The 16526-nt window shown below is 36.7% G+C and overlaps 2 protein-coding genes across 5 annotated transcripts; both read left to right on the top strand.

Moving 5' to 3' along the window:
* The first annotated feature begins 1862 nt into the window (after positions 1-1862).
* On the top strand, positions 1863-10186 carry LOC306877292 (F-box only protein 3-like). Of its 4 annotated transcripts, none has more exons than XM_079428971.1 (11): positions 1873-1990; positions 2968-3057; positions 3199-3362; positions 3477-3591; positions 4154-4358; positions 5275-5320; positions 5416-5500; positions 6294-6416; positions 7940-8055; positions 8230-8420; positions 8538-10186. In XM_079428971.1, the coding sequence occupies exons 1-11, from the start codon at positions 1899-1901 to the stop codon at positions 8661-8663; spliced, it is 1353 nt and encodes a 450-aa protein (XP_079285097.1). In that variant the 5' UTR covers positions 1873-1898; the 3' UTR covers positions 8664-10186. The 4 variants fall into 4 exon arrangements, with proteins under 4 accessions (XP_079285100.1, XP_079285097.1, XP_079285098.1 ...); XM_079428972.1 differs by having other exon boundaries at positions 1884-1990; positions 2974-3057; XM_079428973.1 differs by lacking the exon at positions 1873-1990 and adding an exon at positions 2134-2609.
* A 1349-nt stretch (positions 10187-11535) lies between these two features.
* LOC306877396 (CD59 glycoprotein-like) lies at positions 11536-15638 on the top strand. Its single transcript, XM_079429162.1, has 4 exons — positions 11536-11582; positions 12904-12984; positions 13127-13228; positions 13339-15638. The coding sequence occupies exons 2-4, from the start codon at positions 12930-12932 to the stop codon at positions 13536-13538; spliced, it is 357 nt and encodes a 118-aa protein (XP_079285288.1). The 5' UTR covers positions 11536-11582; positions 12904-12929; the 3' UTR covers positions 13539-15638.
* Positions 15639-16526: the final 888 nt, after the last annotated feature.

Here is a 16526-nt window from a genome sequence, read left to right as displayed (position 1 = left end):
CCTTATTTCATAAATTACGTGAATAAATGCCAAAGTTGTCTTCATATAAAGCCACCGCATTCTACGGCTGTATGTGTTCTGTGGGTTATTAGCAGTTCCGTTAAAAATACCAGAACTGAACGATTTACGTTCGCTTCTTTAATTAACAATCAATAACATTAAAGGGGCTGTGTGTAGGTTTTTGCTTAAAATCTTTAAGATAGAGTTGTCATTCGTAGTACGGTGGCCGAGAGAGCTCAACGCGCTGCAACTTCAGAAAACACATGCAAATAGACAAAACACCAGCAAATCAAGAAAACATCATCATTTTGACAACACATGCGCTGCAAATGCTCACAACACATGCAAATTGAGAAACGCTGCAAATGCTCAACACATGCAAATTGAGAAACGCTGCAAATCCTCACAACACATGCAAATTGAGAAACGCTGCAAATCCACTGACAGACGGAGGTGGGGACGGAGAGCTGAGTTAGTTTATTTTGGAGGGTTTCTGTGATAATGGTGTTAAAAGCAGAGCTGAAGTCCACAAACAGGATCCTCACATAAGTCCCTGGTCTGTCCAGATTCTGCAGGATGAAATGCAGTCCCATGTTGACTGCATCATCCACAGACCTGTTTGCTCTGTAGGCAAACTGCAGGGGGTCCAGTGATGTCCTTCAGATAAGCCAAAACCAGTCTTTCAAATGATTTCATGGCTACAGACGTTAGGGCCACAGGTCTGTAGTCATTAAGTCCAGTAATTTGGGGTTTCTTTGGGACGGGGATGATGGTGGAGCGTTTGAAGCATGAGGGGACTTCACACAGCTCCAGCGATCTATTGAAGATCTGTGTGAAGATGGGTCTGAGTGAAGATTCGTGACCAAATGTAAAAACAATTCGTTAGTGAATGGGCTGCGCTTTGTGTTTTTGACTCAAAAATAACCGGTTCATAAGAGTAATTTGTTAAGCCGACTACATGAGGCACGCAGTGGTTCCCAAACCTGTCCTGGAAACCCCCTGCCCTGCACCTTTTGTATGTCTCCTTCATCTAACACACCTGACTCCACTCATCAGCTCATTAGTAGAGACCTAAATTGGGTGTGTCTGATTAGGGAGACATACAAAAGGTGCAGGGCAGGGGGTCTTCCAGGACAGATTTGGGAACCACTGTTTTAGCGAATTACTGAATTAGTCGGAGCTGTTGAGGAATATTCTGCGGTTTATTACTTTCATTATGTTTGACTCTAAATTATAATTGATGACAGTTTTTCATACGACAATTAAATAGGCTATAGATTATTAGTTTTTATTGTATTCTGTGGTTTATGCCTATATAAACAAGATATTATTATATTATGTTTTTAATAAATATTAATAATAATAATAATTATTATTATTATAAAAAAAAACTATTGCTGTGATCAATATTATTATTATTTTATGACTATTTTCTTTTCATGTAAAGCACTTTGAATTACCATTGTGCATGAAATGTGCTATATAAATAAACTTGCCTTGCCTTGTCTTACTGACGAGATGCGCATGCATATCGTATGCAATAGCTAAATCGCCCAGCCCTATTTTTTTAGTAGGGCCAAATTTTGTAGCACATTTTATATATATATATATATATATATATATATATATATATATATATATATATATATATATATATATGTGTGTGTATATATATATGTGTGTGTGTGCAAAAGAAAAAAAAAGGAAGAAGCCAGGAGCGTTAAGTGAAATCGAAAACAAAATATTTAAACACCTTAATGCTCACATCGTACATTTTCCCTTGGCTGATGGTTGTGTGGCGACATGTGCGCAATATTTGATAACAGAGCAGCGTGCGGACACGCCCTCTTGTCATCGCAGTGAAGGGGCGGGGCTTCGCTTCTGCATTCGCTACAAAGATGGCGACGTCCATAGCGCTCAGCCTGGATAACTTACCGTCTGATCCCTTACTGCTGGTGCTGTCATTTCTGGACTTCCGAGATCTGATAAGGTAGACATTCAACTTGAGCCATTCTGTCAGTCTGTGCAATAAGCACGCTTGTCTGTTTCTTGAATGAGCTTGAAAAATAATATTCGCTGCACAGTTAGCTGGCAATGCTAACAGCATAGCTTGTTAGTCAGGCTGCTTCTGTTGATAGACAGATACGATAATACTGCGATAACGTTCATTTTCAGTCACTATGAAAAGACACGCATCTGTGTTAGCTGTTTACTTGATCATCTCATGCATCTTATGTTTGAAGATAGAAGTGCACGACTTCATATGAGTTGACAGTGTAGTGCGGTAAGCGGCAACTTGGACAAAAGCTTTATTTCTGCTGCAGCCGCTCGGTGAAGGCAACTGTTTGCGCTTTGGGGATCATAAACTGAGTTATGCTTCGATGATGAATATTTTGGACTCGGAAATGGGCAGTGATGATCACGTGACGCTGGTCAGCTGGAATTTTGTGTGACCCTGCCACTAAGTTTCCCCTCGCTGTTTAAAGCAGCTACTTTACATCTCGTCATCATGTTAAAGGATGCATTATTACGTTTTCATTTATGTATTTGGTTGATACTTTTATCCAAAGTGACTTCCGTTGCACTCAAGGTCTAGTAAATTTATTAAGGTACTTACTTTTTTTTAAAATCTAATGTTACCTTAACTTTGAACTGCATTGAAAACCTAAATAACACCTTTTTTCAGTTAATTTAAAGTATAGTGGGAACCTTAAACAATGACCGATGTTTAATTGTTGGGTAAACTATCCCTTTAACTAAGATTAAGGTTTTTACTTAATAGTTTGAGAATAGTAAATCCATCACAATTACACTTTTACCACATCCTATAAAAATCCACTTGAAGGTTGATCAAGGACATGATCAGATATTTATGTTTTAACATGAAGCATTGCCTGAATAGCCTATGTTTTCAGCATCTCAAGTAGTTGAAAGTGTTTTTGTTGATCTGGCTTGTTCTTTTCTCAGCTGCAGTTTTGTCAGTCGTCGACTCAATGAGCTGACAGGCCATAACCCCCTATGGAAGAGACTTTGTCAGAAGCACTGGCTCCTTACAGAGTAAACTCACTCCTCGTGCCCTCAGAACTTTTGATTCATTTATGGCATATACATTTTCCTGTCTTTTTGTTGCATTTTTAAATTTGTTGTAATCAAAATACAGTGTTGATGACATGATTTTTTTTTTTTGTTTGTTTTCAGGGCAGACAAAACCCACAGAGGCCTGGCATGGAAGGAGCTGTTTCGGGAATATTATGCTGATCTGGGCCGTTACATTGACTATTACAGCACTCTCAAGAAAGCCTGGGATGACCTGAAGAACTACCTGAATCAGAAATGTCCCCGAATAATAGCTTCACTTAAAGGTCTGTCCACAGTGTTACTCATCCAACCATAATTTGAAAAACCGTGGGTGTTTTTTTTTTTTTTTCATAATATGAGTGTTGTCCACTGAATGTTTTGTCTCCTTTTCCTTGAAGAGGGAGTGAGGGAGGAAGAGCTAGACACCATTGAGGCCCAGATTGGCTGCAAACTCCCTAATGACTACCGTTGCTCCTATAGGATACACAATGGACAGAAACTGGTGGTCCCTGGGTAAGACTTCTGAGAATATGTTGATCAATTCAAAATCCTATTTAATGTTTTTCCCTTGTAATTTACTTGTCAATTATTAAAACATGATTAGAAAATTTAAAGTAATCATTTAAATGATCATAACTGATTTGAATAACATTGATTGTACACAAGCAAGTGGACAAACTTAATTTTATCAATAATCCCTGCGATCAGGTCATATATACACAATATTCAATAGGACATTCCCGAATCACACAAGTTGGTTCAAATGAAGATCCACCAATAGGCTTCTCACACTAGAGTCCAATATCTCTTAAATATATTTGACTAAACAGTGTTGGTAGTTCTCTAGCAAACACTTTTTAAGAAATTCTTAACAGAGTCAACCCTGAATCTGATTTATTTTTTTTAAATCTAAAATAAACTTTAAAAACATCATTAAGGTTTTTAAATTGCAATCGAATAGTATTTAAACTTGTTTCTCACCTTGACATTAACCAAGGAAGCTGGCATGGCGTTAAAATGTCAATAAACCTTTAACATTATCATAACTGATCTTTGCACTACCTCCCCTCCACAGGCTGATGGGCAGCATGGCTTTGTCCAATCACTATCGCTCAGAGGACCTGTTGGATATTGAGACAGCAGCGGGGGGATTTCAGCAGAGGAAGGGAATGCGACAGTGTCTTCCACTCACATTTTGCTTCCACACCGGCCTCAGCCAGTACATGGCCTTGGAGAGCACAGAGGGACGAACACGCAGTGAGATCTTCTATCAATGCCCGGTTAGATCACCACCCTCAGACCACAACAATCTACCATGCATAAACATGCATTTATGTGGGCCTGGCGAGCAGTTATGAAAAGTGAAACTCTGATACAAACCATATATTTGCTGGAGACTAAATGGTAACCGTTACAGGAATAGTTTACCCAAACATTTACTCACCCTCATGTCATCTATGATGTAGATGAGTTTGTTTCCTCATCAGAACAGATTCAGAGAAATTTAACATTGCATTACTTGCTGATCAGTAAATGCTCTGCAGTTCGTGGGTGCTGTCATAATAAATAACATCTGATTAAAAAACATCACAATAATCGCAGAGATCCATCAATTAATTTCATGTGAATTGAAAATCTGCATGTTTGTAATAAACAAACCCATAATTTAGATGATTTTACTTTAAACCATTGCTTCAGTAAAGTACGAGTCCTATTTGAAATATTGGATTCTCCAGCAAAAAAGTTATCTTGTCTGAATCAGGAGAGAAATGAGTACAGATCAAGCACCACTTAAAAGCGAAACCAGTCTAAAACAGTTCTTTGATTATTATATCATTCTGATGGCACCCATTCACTGCAGTGATGCTAAAGAGTAATGATTCATTCCTTCAAATCTGTTCTGATGAGGAAACAAATTCATCTACTTGGATGGCCTGGAGGTAAGAGTAAATTTCAGCATATTTTCATTTTTGGGCTGAATTACTCCTTTAAAAGGCCTCCCAACTGTATTGTAGCTGACAGGTGGTGACTCAGTTCACCACATCAAGTATAACGCTGCTTGTGAATGAGGGGGACTTCAGCACTAAATAAAAGAGGGGTATTTTTCTTGCATCATTGCACTTTGACCAGTAAGAGGTGCTCTTGTCGTCTTGTGTATTACAACCCTTCTTACTAGCTCTTGTCTTTTCTTCACAGGATCAACTGGCACAAGATCCCTCTGCGATTGACATGTTCATTACGGGTAACAAAGTGCACAAGCCTGCATTACTGCATTGTAGTTTTATAAACCGTCTCAGATTATATGAACACTTCTCTGTCCTCTTTTCTTTTTATCAGGTCCTAACTTTACGGAGTGGTTTACTTCCTATGTTGACAATGTTGTAACAGGAGAATACCCCATCATTCGGGACCAGATCTTCAGGTGGTCCATCTTTCGTTATCGTTAATCCGATTTTTGTACATATCCAATTAGAATGCGATCAAGTCTGAAAGACAAAAAAAAATAATGTGAAATACAATTTCTACAAATCTGTTTCAAGCTCCCTTCCATATGTGATTTGAAATCCTATTCAAATCGCTTTTCTGGAAATCCATTTCAGTCTGACCGCTCAGATCAGATTTAGTGAAGCTTTTTTGCCTATGACACTTTCTCACACCATGTAAATATGTCAGATGTTGTTTGTAAAAAAAAACAACAACAAAAAAAACATGCTTAATGTCTTTGCGGAAACAAGGCTGCGTTGTTTGTCATTTTCCACTTGACTTGCACTTCGCAATGTGCTGCTGGTCTACCCACCTCTTTGAGATTTGAGACTGGCAAAGACGGCAGCATGGAATAAATCTGCACATTCCAGCTTCCTATGTTTCTGCCACTGCCTCATAAGATGCATATGATTCAGCACGACAGCAATATGTTGTCATGATGTAAGACAACTGTATTGCTGTTATGATTGTTTTTAGCTTATGCATAAATGCAACATTGCCATAGAAACCAATGCAGATAGTCAGTAAAATGAAAAAGTGCCACGGGGACACAAAGGGTATCTGAATATGCAATACATAGTGTGGACAGTCAAATCAGATTACAATCAGATATGCAAAAAATCTGATTTGGTCTGACAATCTGACAAGGCTTTAGTAACTAATGTCCGCATCTAAAACTACAAAACACATTGTAAGTGCCCCATTACATTTTATCCCCTTTGTTTGTTCAGGTATGTTCATGACAAGCGCTGTGTGGCAACCACTGGTGACATCACAGTGTCTGTCTCTACCTCCTTCCTGCCAGAGCTCAGTTCAGTCCATCCGCCACACTTTTTCTTCACCTATAGAATCAGGTACTATATAAATTAACACGCTAATTTGACTTTGTAATTTGAATATTTAAGAGCTGAGCTATGCATGAATTCTTTCCTAGGCCTGATAATAGTGGCTTTTGCCGATGGTGATGATAAGTTACACTGATATTTTTTACTTTGATAAAATGAAGAACGTTTTAATTTTTGGGTGTGTAGCATGTGATTATTTTCTGAGATTTTGTCTAACGATCACAGCCATGTCAGAATTAAGTTTTCCACTGAGGCAATATTTGAGTTCATTTGCAAAAACAGATAAATCCTTTAACAATTCTCAGAAATCATGTTTTTTTTTTTTTTTTTTTTTTTTTTTTCATTGTGCATTCCAATTAATCTCAATCAAACTGCAGTTGGGTTATTTTGACTAGGTTAAAAAATAACAAACAAAAAAAACGGCTAACTAACACAAAAACATGATGATAAAAAAAAAAAAAGGATTTTTTCAAAAAGTGGTTATCAGTGGTAAATGGAGTTATCCGTTTTTGCGATTAGTTCCCTTAATCTGATTTAAGAGCAATTTTTACCTTTTATAAGGGCATTTCTAATCTTAGTCAATGTATGCATCGTGTTTTTCTTCTTTAATCAAACTGTTACATTTAACTAATAAATTCAATTAGAATAATGAGAAAGTTACCAATCAAATGAAATCCACATCAACAACATAAATGTTTGCACTGCAGAAGTGGCATTGAAGCTCCATCTGAAATGGCATTCACATGCATTTACACAGACTGTTTAATGCACCTCAGAGGTAGCTTAAATACATTTGCAATGGCAAAAACAATGCTGTTTAATTGTATATTTAACTATGAAATTAGTTTTAACCGCCAGTTACCAGCAAATCATAATGTCTTAATGAGTTGTTTCATTAAGTCATTTCAATGGTTTGTTTAAACGGCTAAATAGCTAAGTAGTCATTGACTCATTCATTAAACCGATATGTTCAAATAGCTGATTCATCCGGTCGCTGAATTATTCATTAAACTGATCATTCTCAATGTGGATTCATCCAGTATTGAAGCACCGATACTCTGAAAAGCAAAACAGTTCTGCCTGTTGTTTATTTAATCGTCTAAATTGTAACGTACAATGTTTATTTAACTGTTTATAAATTCAGTATGACTTTTGCAATTTTGCTTTTATTTGGTAGATGTTGCTCATGTGATACTGCTTAACTATATCTTTTGGTGTAAATATAAGACAAAAACTCACAAAAATATCACATTGTGAAGGGCAAGTTTTTGTTTGAGTTTTGCCAAACGAGTGACATTGTTAAATCAATTATTTTGTTATCATAGACGATACATATCACACATGTGGCACTCTTCCTCTGTTTATTCTCCCAGTGTCTTACCAAAAAGTAGAGATCTCAGTGCTTAATTTGTACACACAGGCTTTTCTAAAATGATCAATCTGCTTTCTGCTGTAATTTGCTATAATGCAGCACTGCTGTACTAAGACTTGACATGGGATGATACAATGAGCTGTGCCATCTTGTGCATCAGGATTGAGATGGCAAAGTCAGCCCTGCCAGAGAATGCATGCCAGCTAGACAGTCGGTACTGGAAGATCACAAATGCAAACGGAAATGTGGAAGAGGTCCGTGGCCCTGGTGTTGTGGGTAAGAGCACATCCCTGTAAGTTAAGAGTAAATCAGAACAAATTAGCACTGGGAACAGAATTATCAAGATAGGACATTCTGACAGTATCTGTCTATCCATATAATTCACAGTGACAGTTACCCTACGGTCTAAAGAATGTCCTGCATCTGTTTTTGCGTATGATGTACATGTAGGTGAGTTTCCAGTGATGACACCCGGTAAAGTTCACGAGTACGCCAGCTGCACCACGTTTTCCACCACCTCCGAGTACATGGAAGGCCACTACACATTCCACCGGCTCAAGAACAAAGAGGAAGTGTTTGACGTTTCAATCCCACGCTTCCACATGGTGTGCCCACCATTCCGTGAATCAATGGTGCGGTCGGTAAGTCGCTATTTATGTCTTTCTGTTATGTCCGAGAAAAACAAATATCCAGGATGCTAATGTGTGCACATTTGTGATTTTTAAATCCCTCATTCTGTGTTTGTCGATCTCATTTAGAGCTCAGTCAGCGAGGTGTCTGCTCCTTATGATGATAACTCATCAGACACAGACGACTACGAGGAGGGAGAAATGCGTGGCATGAACATGGCTGACCCAGGAGGACGCTGCCCTCGGCATGTCTGATGCACTTTTACATGCCCTGGCCAACACCCACCCACAGATACTGACGCACAGACACACTCGCACAAACAGGAGAGCAGGAGGACAAACAGAGCTTTTAGGCATCCATTGTTTATTGTGCAGCGCTCTTGTGCCTGTCACCTCTTGAACGTTTTCTCCAGTTTCTGAGGGCATGTGTCTGGTTGTGGCATATCTGTGTCTGTGCACGTCTGTGGACGTGTGAGATCATTGTACGCGTGTTTGAGTTTGCAAGTGTGTTTTGCGAGTGAGAGCGTTTATTGAATGCGTGTGAGATTCTGTGAGATTGGCTCTTCTTGCCTGGGTTTCACAATGACCTTCCACTTACCTAAAGGAATAGTTGAGCCAAAAATTGAAATGTACTCCCCTTTATGTTGTTCCAAACCTGTATGTCTTTCTGTCTTCTGTGGAACATAAAATAATATTTGAATATAGTTTGTCCATGCAGCGGAAGTGTTGTTTTGGACCCACTGACTTTAATTTTATGGCCTACTAAAAATATTGTTCAAAAACAGAGAAAAGACAAGTTCGACCGAAGTAAGACAATCATACAGGTTTGGGACAACATTGTGACAAAATTGTTATTTTTGCTTGAACTATCCCTTTGAATCCTTACAATTACAGAGCACGGGGAGAAATTATGACACTACTATTAGTAGAAAAGTACACGCACACTGTATCACTGTGTGTTTTTTTTATATATATATAGAATGCGTAACAGAAAGGCTAAAATAAATTGATTCCATTCATTTCCTCCACAAGGCCTCAGGTATTGTGTAGCGTGTATGTGCTTGTGTATATGTTTGTTCTTGTCGTCTGTACTAAGGGTTTTGGGGACAGGCTGAGGTCCAGATCTTGTGAAGTGAAACTGATTTATTTAAAGAGTAAAAAGCACATAGACCCAAACCAGCCAATTCACGCAAACATCAGCTAACCTGTGCAAGCAATCATTTAACTTTTTTTTTGTTTGTTTTTTTTTTTTATAGTTACTTGCTCTAGTTCTTAGGTGTTCAGAGGTGCTTTTGGCCTGTTCTCAGACATGCTGGATGGATGTAAACTGAAGGTCAGCCAGAATACATTGATGTAGTGTAAAGGATCTTTTTAGCTCTGATTATCTTAAGGGCTGGAGTGGTGTGAATAACAAAATAAGATAATTTTATGAGCAGTTTATGGCATTATTGTGACTTTCCACATTTTTTCAGAAAGAAATCTAGGCAGACTTTAGGAATTTCTCTGTTTTATTCTTCCCTTTCCCTTCCTAATGGGAATGTGAGCTAATCTTGCCTAGAGATATGTACGATTTTGATTTTCATGTTTATGACTGCAATTATATGTTATCATCTTTGTAAAATAATGCTGTGCAGTGAGATTTTTCAACCGTTTGCTATTATGTTCTGTTAAGCCTCTCTAATAACCTTTTTTTTTTTTTTTTTTGTATGTGTGAGGGTTTGTTTGGGTTTTTTTTGAGTAAATAAAAAGGTAATGGTGTATCAATCCCGTGTTTCACTACTACATTGTTTGTTTACATTCATGTTGTGATCAGGATGCTTTCTACTATCTCAGCACAAAGAGGCCGTTGATCTATTTTTCACCAGCCAGTCTCAGTGCTATTGTCTCATGCTCTGGAATATCTCTGAAAACACTTATTGTTCTCACAACACAAAACTTAGTCATTTCTGTCACTCTGACCCAATCCCTAACCCTAACCCTCCTCAATAGTGTCAGTTGTCATGGCAACATGTTGAAGGGGCCTTGTTGTGGACAGACTGATGTTTCTTTGTTGAGCCGTTTTGTTTTTTGGCACACATCTCCTCCCATCTCTTTACTCATTCATTTCAGCTATTCTGAAAGAGAGAAAATGCAAAATTTCTGTAACATATCTTAAGTACTTTGACAAACAATTCATTTTGAAGTGCCCACACTAGGGCCAATATGCCAGATTTCATGCCAGATCACCTCAAATCACATTCCGTTGCACACCAGTGTATATTTAATGGTGCTTTATGCTTCCATGCGTGTGATTTTGATCATGTGTGTTCGTTGCTGACAGCCTCACATATTTCAGCTGTTCTTGTGCTACAGCAGAATGAATCCTTGTGTGACCCCATGTCCAATAATGGGCCATACACTAAGCCACTGTCTGCTGAAGCCTGACCTAGACGTGTGGTCAAATTGTGTTTTTTAAAAATTGCCTATAGATAAAAATTTAAATCTTATACTGCTTCAGTGTTTTATAAAAAGGATCTTCAAGAGGAACTGAGCGTATGTGCATTTTGCATAAGTCAGGAGTGCTGAACAACAAGAATGGGACAACAGTCAGAAAAGGTTAAAAACAAGAATTAGAGACTAATAACACGAAAGTAATGTGTCTTGTTTATGCAAGTAAGAATATACACATTGTACATGTTTAATGGTGGGATTTTTGCTCAAAGTATATTGATTAAACTGAGGAATAGAACACTTTAATATTCAGCTTTCAACCACAGGATATTGAATAAATATTGTAGAGAAGGTTGCAGGTTCATTCGTAAGAACAGAATAGCAATGGAATTCAACAGTTACAGAAATCACAATGCTACACTATCAATCTTGTGCTACAGAATATCTCAGATTTAGGGTGACCGTCCCTGACTCTAATGTACAGTGCATTACTTGTGATTAATTCTTTTAATGATGAATTGTTATAGCAATATTATTTTTTTCTTTTTTATCTCAAAGGAAAATCAACATACCCTATAATTTCATTTAAATATTTTAGGACCGTAGAATGGTATACAATAACATGCACAAAAGATTCATTGAAGAGGATTGTGGGCGTGTTTAGGAAAGCGTAAGTGGCTCAAGCTCTCCAGTTTTCAGACTGGTTTGGATGTGTCTTTGGTTGGATACCTTCTTCACACTGGGGTAAGACTACAGAAGAGTAACTGGGAGATTATGGCATACTGCTTAGTATATTCTATTCTGTACTTGTGAACCAGGCTGATTTATATGGCATTTTTACAACTTTTAAAAACTATAAAGCATTAAATATATTGACTTTTTTTCTTCTGAGGTTATGGTAGAAAATTATTATAAAATGTGGCATTTGATTTAAGGTAGTCATTGGTTTCAGTTTTACAAATACTATAGATTCTAAAAAGAAAATCAATCAATCCATAATTTCATGAAAGGTAGACGAGCTGCCACGGGGGCAGAGAGTCAAATAAATTCTTAACTTTTTGTAGTTGGTTATCTCCACAAACATTTTTAGTATTATTACTATTTTATTTTTTTTGTGAATGCTACCAAATAATTTAAATGAAATTGTTGGGTAAACAATAAAACACTGGTGTACATTAAGAGCAGTATATGAAGTATATTGTAAAGTTCAATTTTAACTTAAAGGTTGAATTGTGTTCTCAGAACAAGCGTATTTATTAATTTTTTATTGTTATTTAAGTATTATTTTTATAAATGTCACATTGTGGCAAGTGTTATGCCATAAATTAAACATATGTTTAATATATATTGTTCAAGAACCTGGATGTTGATAAAAGTCTGACATGTTCAGAATCAAGTTCAAAAGGCAAATAATACAACAGAATAGATTCAATAATATCACTATCAATAATAGTTGTGGTCGTAGTTGCAGTAATAATAGTAGTAGCTATAATACAGGCCAGATTATCGGTCAAAACGGGATGTATCTCAACAAAACTATATACGCCTTAGATGACTGACAATTCTTTCTCTAATAATTGTGTTAGTTAATCTTTAAAAAAAACAAAAAAGTCAAAACTGTCAAAATATGCTCATCATTATGTGGTTCCAAACCGGTATGATTCTGTTACTTCTACAGAACAAACAAACAATTAAATACATACATACGTATATATATATATATATATATATATATATATATATATATATATATATATGCAGTTTTTGAAGAATAATGCTAACCAAGCAGTTTTGGTGATGGTTAACTCCACAGAAGAAAGTCAGTCACAGTTTTGTAACAAAATGATGGTAAGAAGCAACTACAGGCTTGGTGTTCATGCATTAACCTGTTACAAGTCTAAACAGTCAGAATGTGAGGGTTTGAGATCAGTCTACAAATTTATGAATGACATTTAGGATGAATTTGATTTTTAAATCTAAATTTGAAATTAACATATCATGCAGTCCCATTCAGACAAATTCAAATTGTACTTTATTCAGATTCCTCTCTCTCTCTCTTTATCAGGATTAGACTGGTAAACCGAAGGCATTATGAAAACTTCTGTTGGAGTGTGTGTGGTGTTCGTTCTGGCTCTGGTGGGGCTTGGTATGTATTGTCATTAAGCCTGTTTACGCCATGCGTAAGATGTGTTTTTGTCATATATTGCATTACTATTTCTGCAACCAACAAAAAAAAAAAAGAAAGAAAAAAGAAATACAATAATGCATCTGTCTCTTTGTCTTTCAAGGCTCTGCCATTCAATGTTACAGTTGTAAGGACTACACGGGCACATGCTCTAAAATTCGAAACTGCTACTATGATGATGCCTGCGTGACCGTCTACGAGAGAGGTGCCAGCTCACTCATTATTAGAAAATAACGTCTTTCTGTATTCTAAAAAAAACATTTCCACGACCCTTTGACTTTGCATGACATATCTTCTCACCCCCTTTTCTTCTAGGCGGTGACACATACAGACAGTGTATAAAGTACTCTGATTGTAACTACAATGTAATCGGCGAGAAATTTCCCAAAATTTCCAGCTTCAAGTTCTCCTGCTGTACCACTGACCTGTGTAACACAGCACCTGTGTCCGTGTCCAGCCGCTCTGTGGTGGGAATACTGCTCTCACTAGCACTCTTCTGGTGGGGTGTTCTCTAAAACGCTTCTGCATTGTTCCTCGTAAAGCTGGTAGTGGTATCATGCAGTGAGAATGCAGAGATCTTCTATATCTTGAGTAAAGTGGTCAAAGAAGCATTCACAGCGTAAATCTCAGCTGTATGTTAAAACTGTGTGTGCTCACTGCTAAAGCTTGTAAGCTAAAGCTTGTATTTTGTTTTAGTTTTGCACTTAATAGTGAAAGGGAAACCATCTGATTATAATTTATTGTATTCAGTGCTGCTTTATGTATGTGTATTCTTTCGCGGCTAATCTTGTTACCCAGAAAAGTGGTACGACTGAGTGGGTTATGAGGGATGCTGACATGTTAGGGTTAATCTATCATATCATCGTCATTTTCATAAAAACCCTTTACGCCAGTTTTTTCCTCTACCTTGTTTCCGAATGTCTCTTTTAAAGCTTAAAATCTCTTGAAAAAACATTGCGTGCAATATGTAGACATAGTCTTTTCAGTGTGCTGATTAGCTTCTTGTTACCACTATAGCCAGCGAAACTTACTGAACCTTTATGTGACCAATAAAAGGAACATGCAGTTTTATGCAAATTGAGAGTTTGAGAATTCTGTTAAATATTTACACCGATTCCTCATATTGGCCTATAGCTGTTTATTAGCAACTTACTATGCTGGAGCTGGTTTAAAATTTGAGCTATGACTGTGTGTAATTTATGTTGTAAAACAATATGTGATGTCTCTTCAGCTAATGTTAACCACATTAACTAGCCATTAGAAAAACCCATAGGAAAAAGATTCTTTAACAGCCATGACTAACAAGTATCACTGCAGCACCCCATTATTTATAACCATTATTTATGTGCCTCGTTTCAGGATTGTTTTTTTTTTTTTTTGGACGTTAATTAATATGTAACTAGTTCTCTGCCAAAATAACGTAAATAAATGTATTTTGGCCATTCCCTTTATTGCTTTAAAAGTGACATAAACTATTCCATATTTGTGGAATGTCTGCCCTTACTGATAATAAAAGATAATAAAAAAATAAAATAAGTGAATAAATACGTATATATATTCAACTACAGATGCAATTATGCAAATGAATGTTAATAAGAAAAGGGATTCTGTCTGTTAAATATGAATAGTGTGTTGGGTATTGCACATGTGTCATTATGTATTTGCAACTTTTCTTAGGCAAATTTCTTAAGAGATTTCATCAAACTCTAGACTCATCTCACAGAATATACAGCAATTTCAAATATTTCAATTTTCTAATAAGGCTTTTTATGGGCATGTTTCAATGTATCATGGGTTGTTGCATTTTGATGGTGAAAAAATTATTAAACATAAAAGATCGGAATTCATGCTGAGGGCATTGCACATATCAGATTCATTTTGGGGAATGCTTAATATTTTCTCATACATATAGAATTAAAGGCATACAAATATAAAGTAGCTTACAGTAAGTACAAGAATTGGGTATACACAATTATTTATATTGTAGGCAAATTTTAAAATAAAATCTTATCTTGCACCACTTAATGTCTATACATTTCCAATTATGCATGGTTCTAAAATGCATAAATATGGTCTATCAGTTATTTTCTGATTGGAGTTACTGGACACTGATGCAAGAGATGCTTATGTACAATTTATAGTTTGACCCAGTGCTTTGCAAACAGAGTGTGTTTAACTCATGTCATACATATGACCTTACGACCTTTTTATAGACCCTTACTATTTGTACAGCTGAGATCAATTGGAAACAAGAGAGAAAAATCTGTGAACATCTCTCTGGCACAGAGTGGCTAGTGTGAAGTGCATATTCTACACATAGATGCTATGCAGTAACCAGGACAATCACAGGACAAAATCTTTAGGGTGCGCCTCCCACTGGGTCAGTGTTTTTTTATTTTATTGAATAATTGATCTAGACTAGTTCAAATAGAGATGCAAACAGATGCAAACATCTGCTTCTACCGCTGCTAATAAAAGTGTCTGTGAGCAACATCTCATCTCCTGACTATTGTACTCTACACATATTCATCACTATTCGTTGGAAAAACAAGGTACTCAGTTGCATTTTAAATATTTGCTGTGTCAATGTGTTGCATAATAAATAGCTGTCCTGTAGACTCTGTCAAGATTTTCTTCAAGACAAAAGACTTTCCCTTTTTCATTCTTATTGAGAGTGACAACATGCAAAAATACACAAAGCCCACAATAGGGAATCCCCGAGTTTCAGAAGTGTTTAAAGAACACAAGACTCAGACTGCTCAAATAGTTCAAACAGGACCTCAGACACGTAGCCGAGCTCACATAGAACCTACACAATGAATTTAGTTAAACAGAGGCAGGTGAACAGTTCACATAGTTGTGCATTAGCTAATGTGAGACTATTTATAAGATAATCTATTATAATCTAAGAAATGTTTCCAAACATATAAACATCACATGTCACATTAATTCTGCCATGTTTGAAATGGCAGGTTTATTGTTTATTCTCTGCAACCCACCATACCAAAGTCTCTTGTCCAGACCAATTTTGGAAGAAGCAGTCAGAAATAAGACTTAGAAAATTATAAACGTCTGGTTAGCTCCTATAGTAAGTTCCTCTGTGGTTGTATTGAACTTAGCAGCATGAAACTGATGAGAAATTGTTTTTTTAGAGCTTCTGATTTTTTTTTTAGGTAAACGTGTTTCAAACTCTTCAGGGCAGGCATGTGCTGATATAGAAATGCATGCAAATGTACGGGTCAAAGTCTTACTTTTCCTGGTACAAAATCACCCTCTAGTGTGATTCAATGAACAGTCTGTACAACAATGGGCCACACATAATGTCTCTGATTTCCTGATCTCCCAATGTTTTAAGTAACCCATTATTTGTAAGAATGCATACTATATTTGCTAATACAACCTTGTGTATATAGTGGTAGTGTTGGCCAGAGGTATGCTGTTTGCTTCAGTGAAAGACATTGTCATGTGTATAAAGCTTCTTTCAAGCCTGAGGTGTTCTGAGT

The sequence above is a fragment of the Barbus barbus genome (genome assembly GCF_936440315.1).
Source record: "Barbus barbus genome assembly, chromosome: 2".
NCBI classification, from domain to species: Eukaryota; Metazoa; Chordata; class Actinopteri; order Cypriniformes; family Cyprinidae; genus Barbus; species Barbus barbus.
This window is presented reverse-complemented; position numbering and strand designations above follow the sequence as displayed.

Bases quoted from the DNA above. Each gene is read 5' to 3' on its own strand.
- LOC306877292 (XM_079428971.1), top strand. From the start codon at position 1,899: ATGGCGACGTCCATAGCGCTCAGCCTGGATAACTTACCGTCTGATCCC. The intron at 6,417-7,939 runs GTACTATATAAA...CTTGTGCATCAG, and splicing joins TTCTTCACCTATAGAATCAG to GATTGAGATGGCAAAGTCAG. The intron at 8,421-8,537 runs GTAAGTCGCTAT...GATCTCATTTAG, and splicing joins GTGAATCAATGGTGCGGTCG to AGCTCAGTCAGCGAGGTGTC.
- LOC306877396 (XM_079429162.1), top strand. From the start codon at position 12,930: ATGAAAACTTCTGTTGGAGTGTGTGTGGTGTTCGTTCTGGCTCTGGTG. The intron at 12,985-13,126 runs GTATGTATTGTC...TTGTCTTTCAAG, and splicing joins TCTGGCTCTGGTGGGGCTTG to GCTCTGCCATTCAATGTTAC. The intron at 13,229-13,338 runs GTGCCAGCTCAC...CTTTTCTTCTAG, and splicing joins CGTGACCGTCTACGAGAGAG to GCGGTGACACATACAGACAG.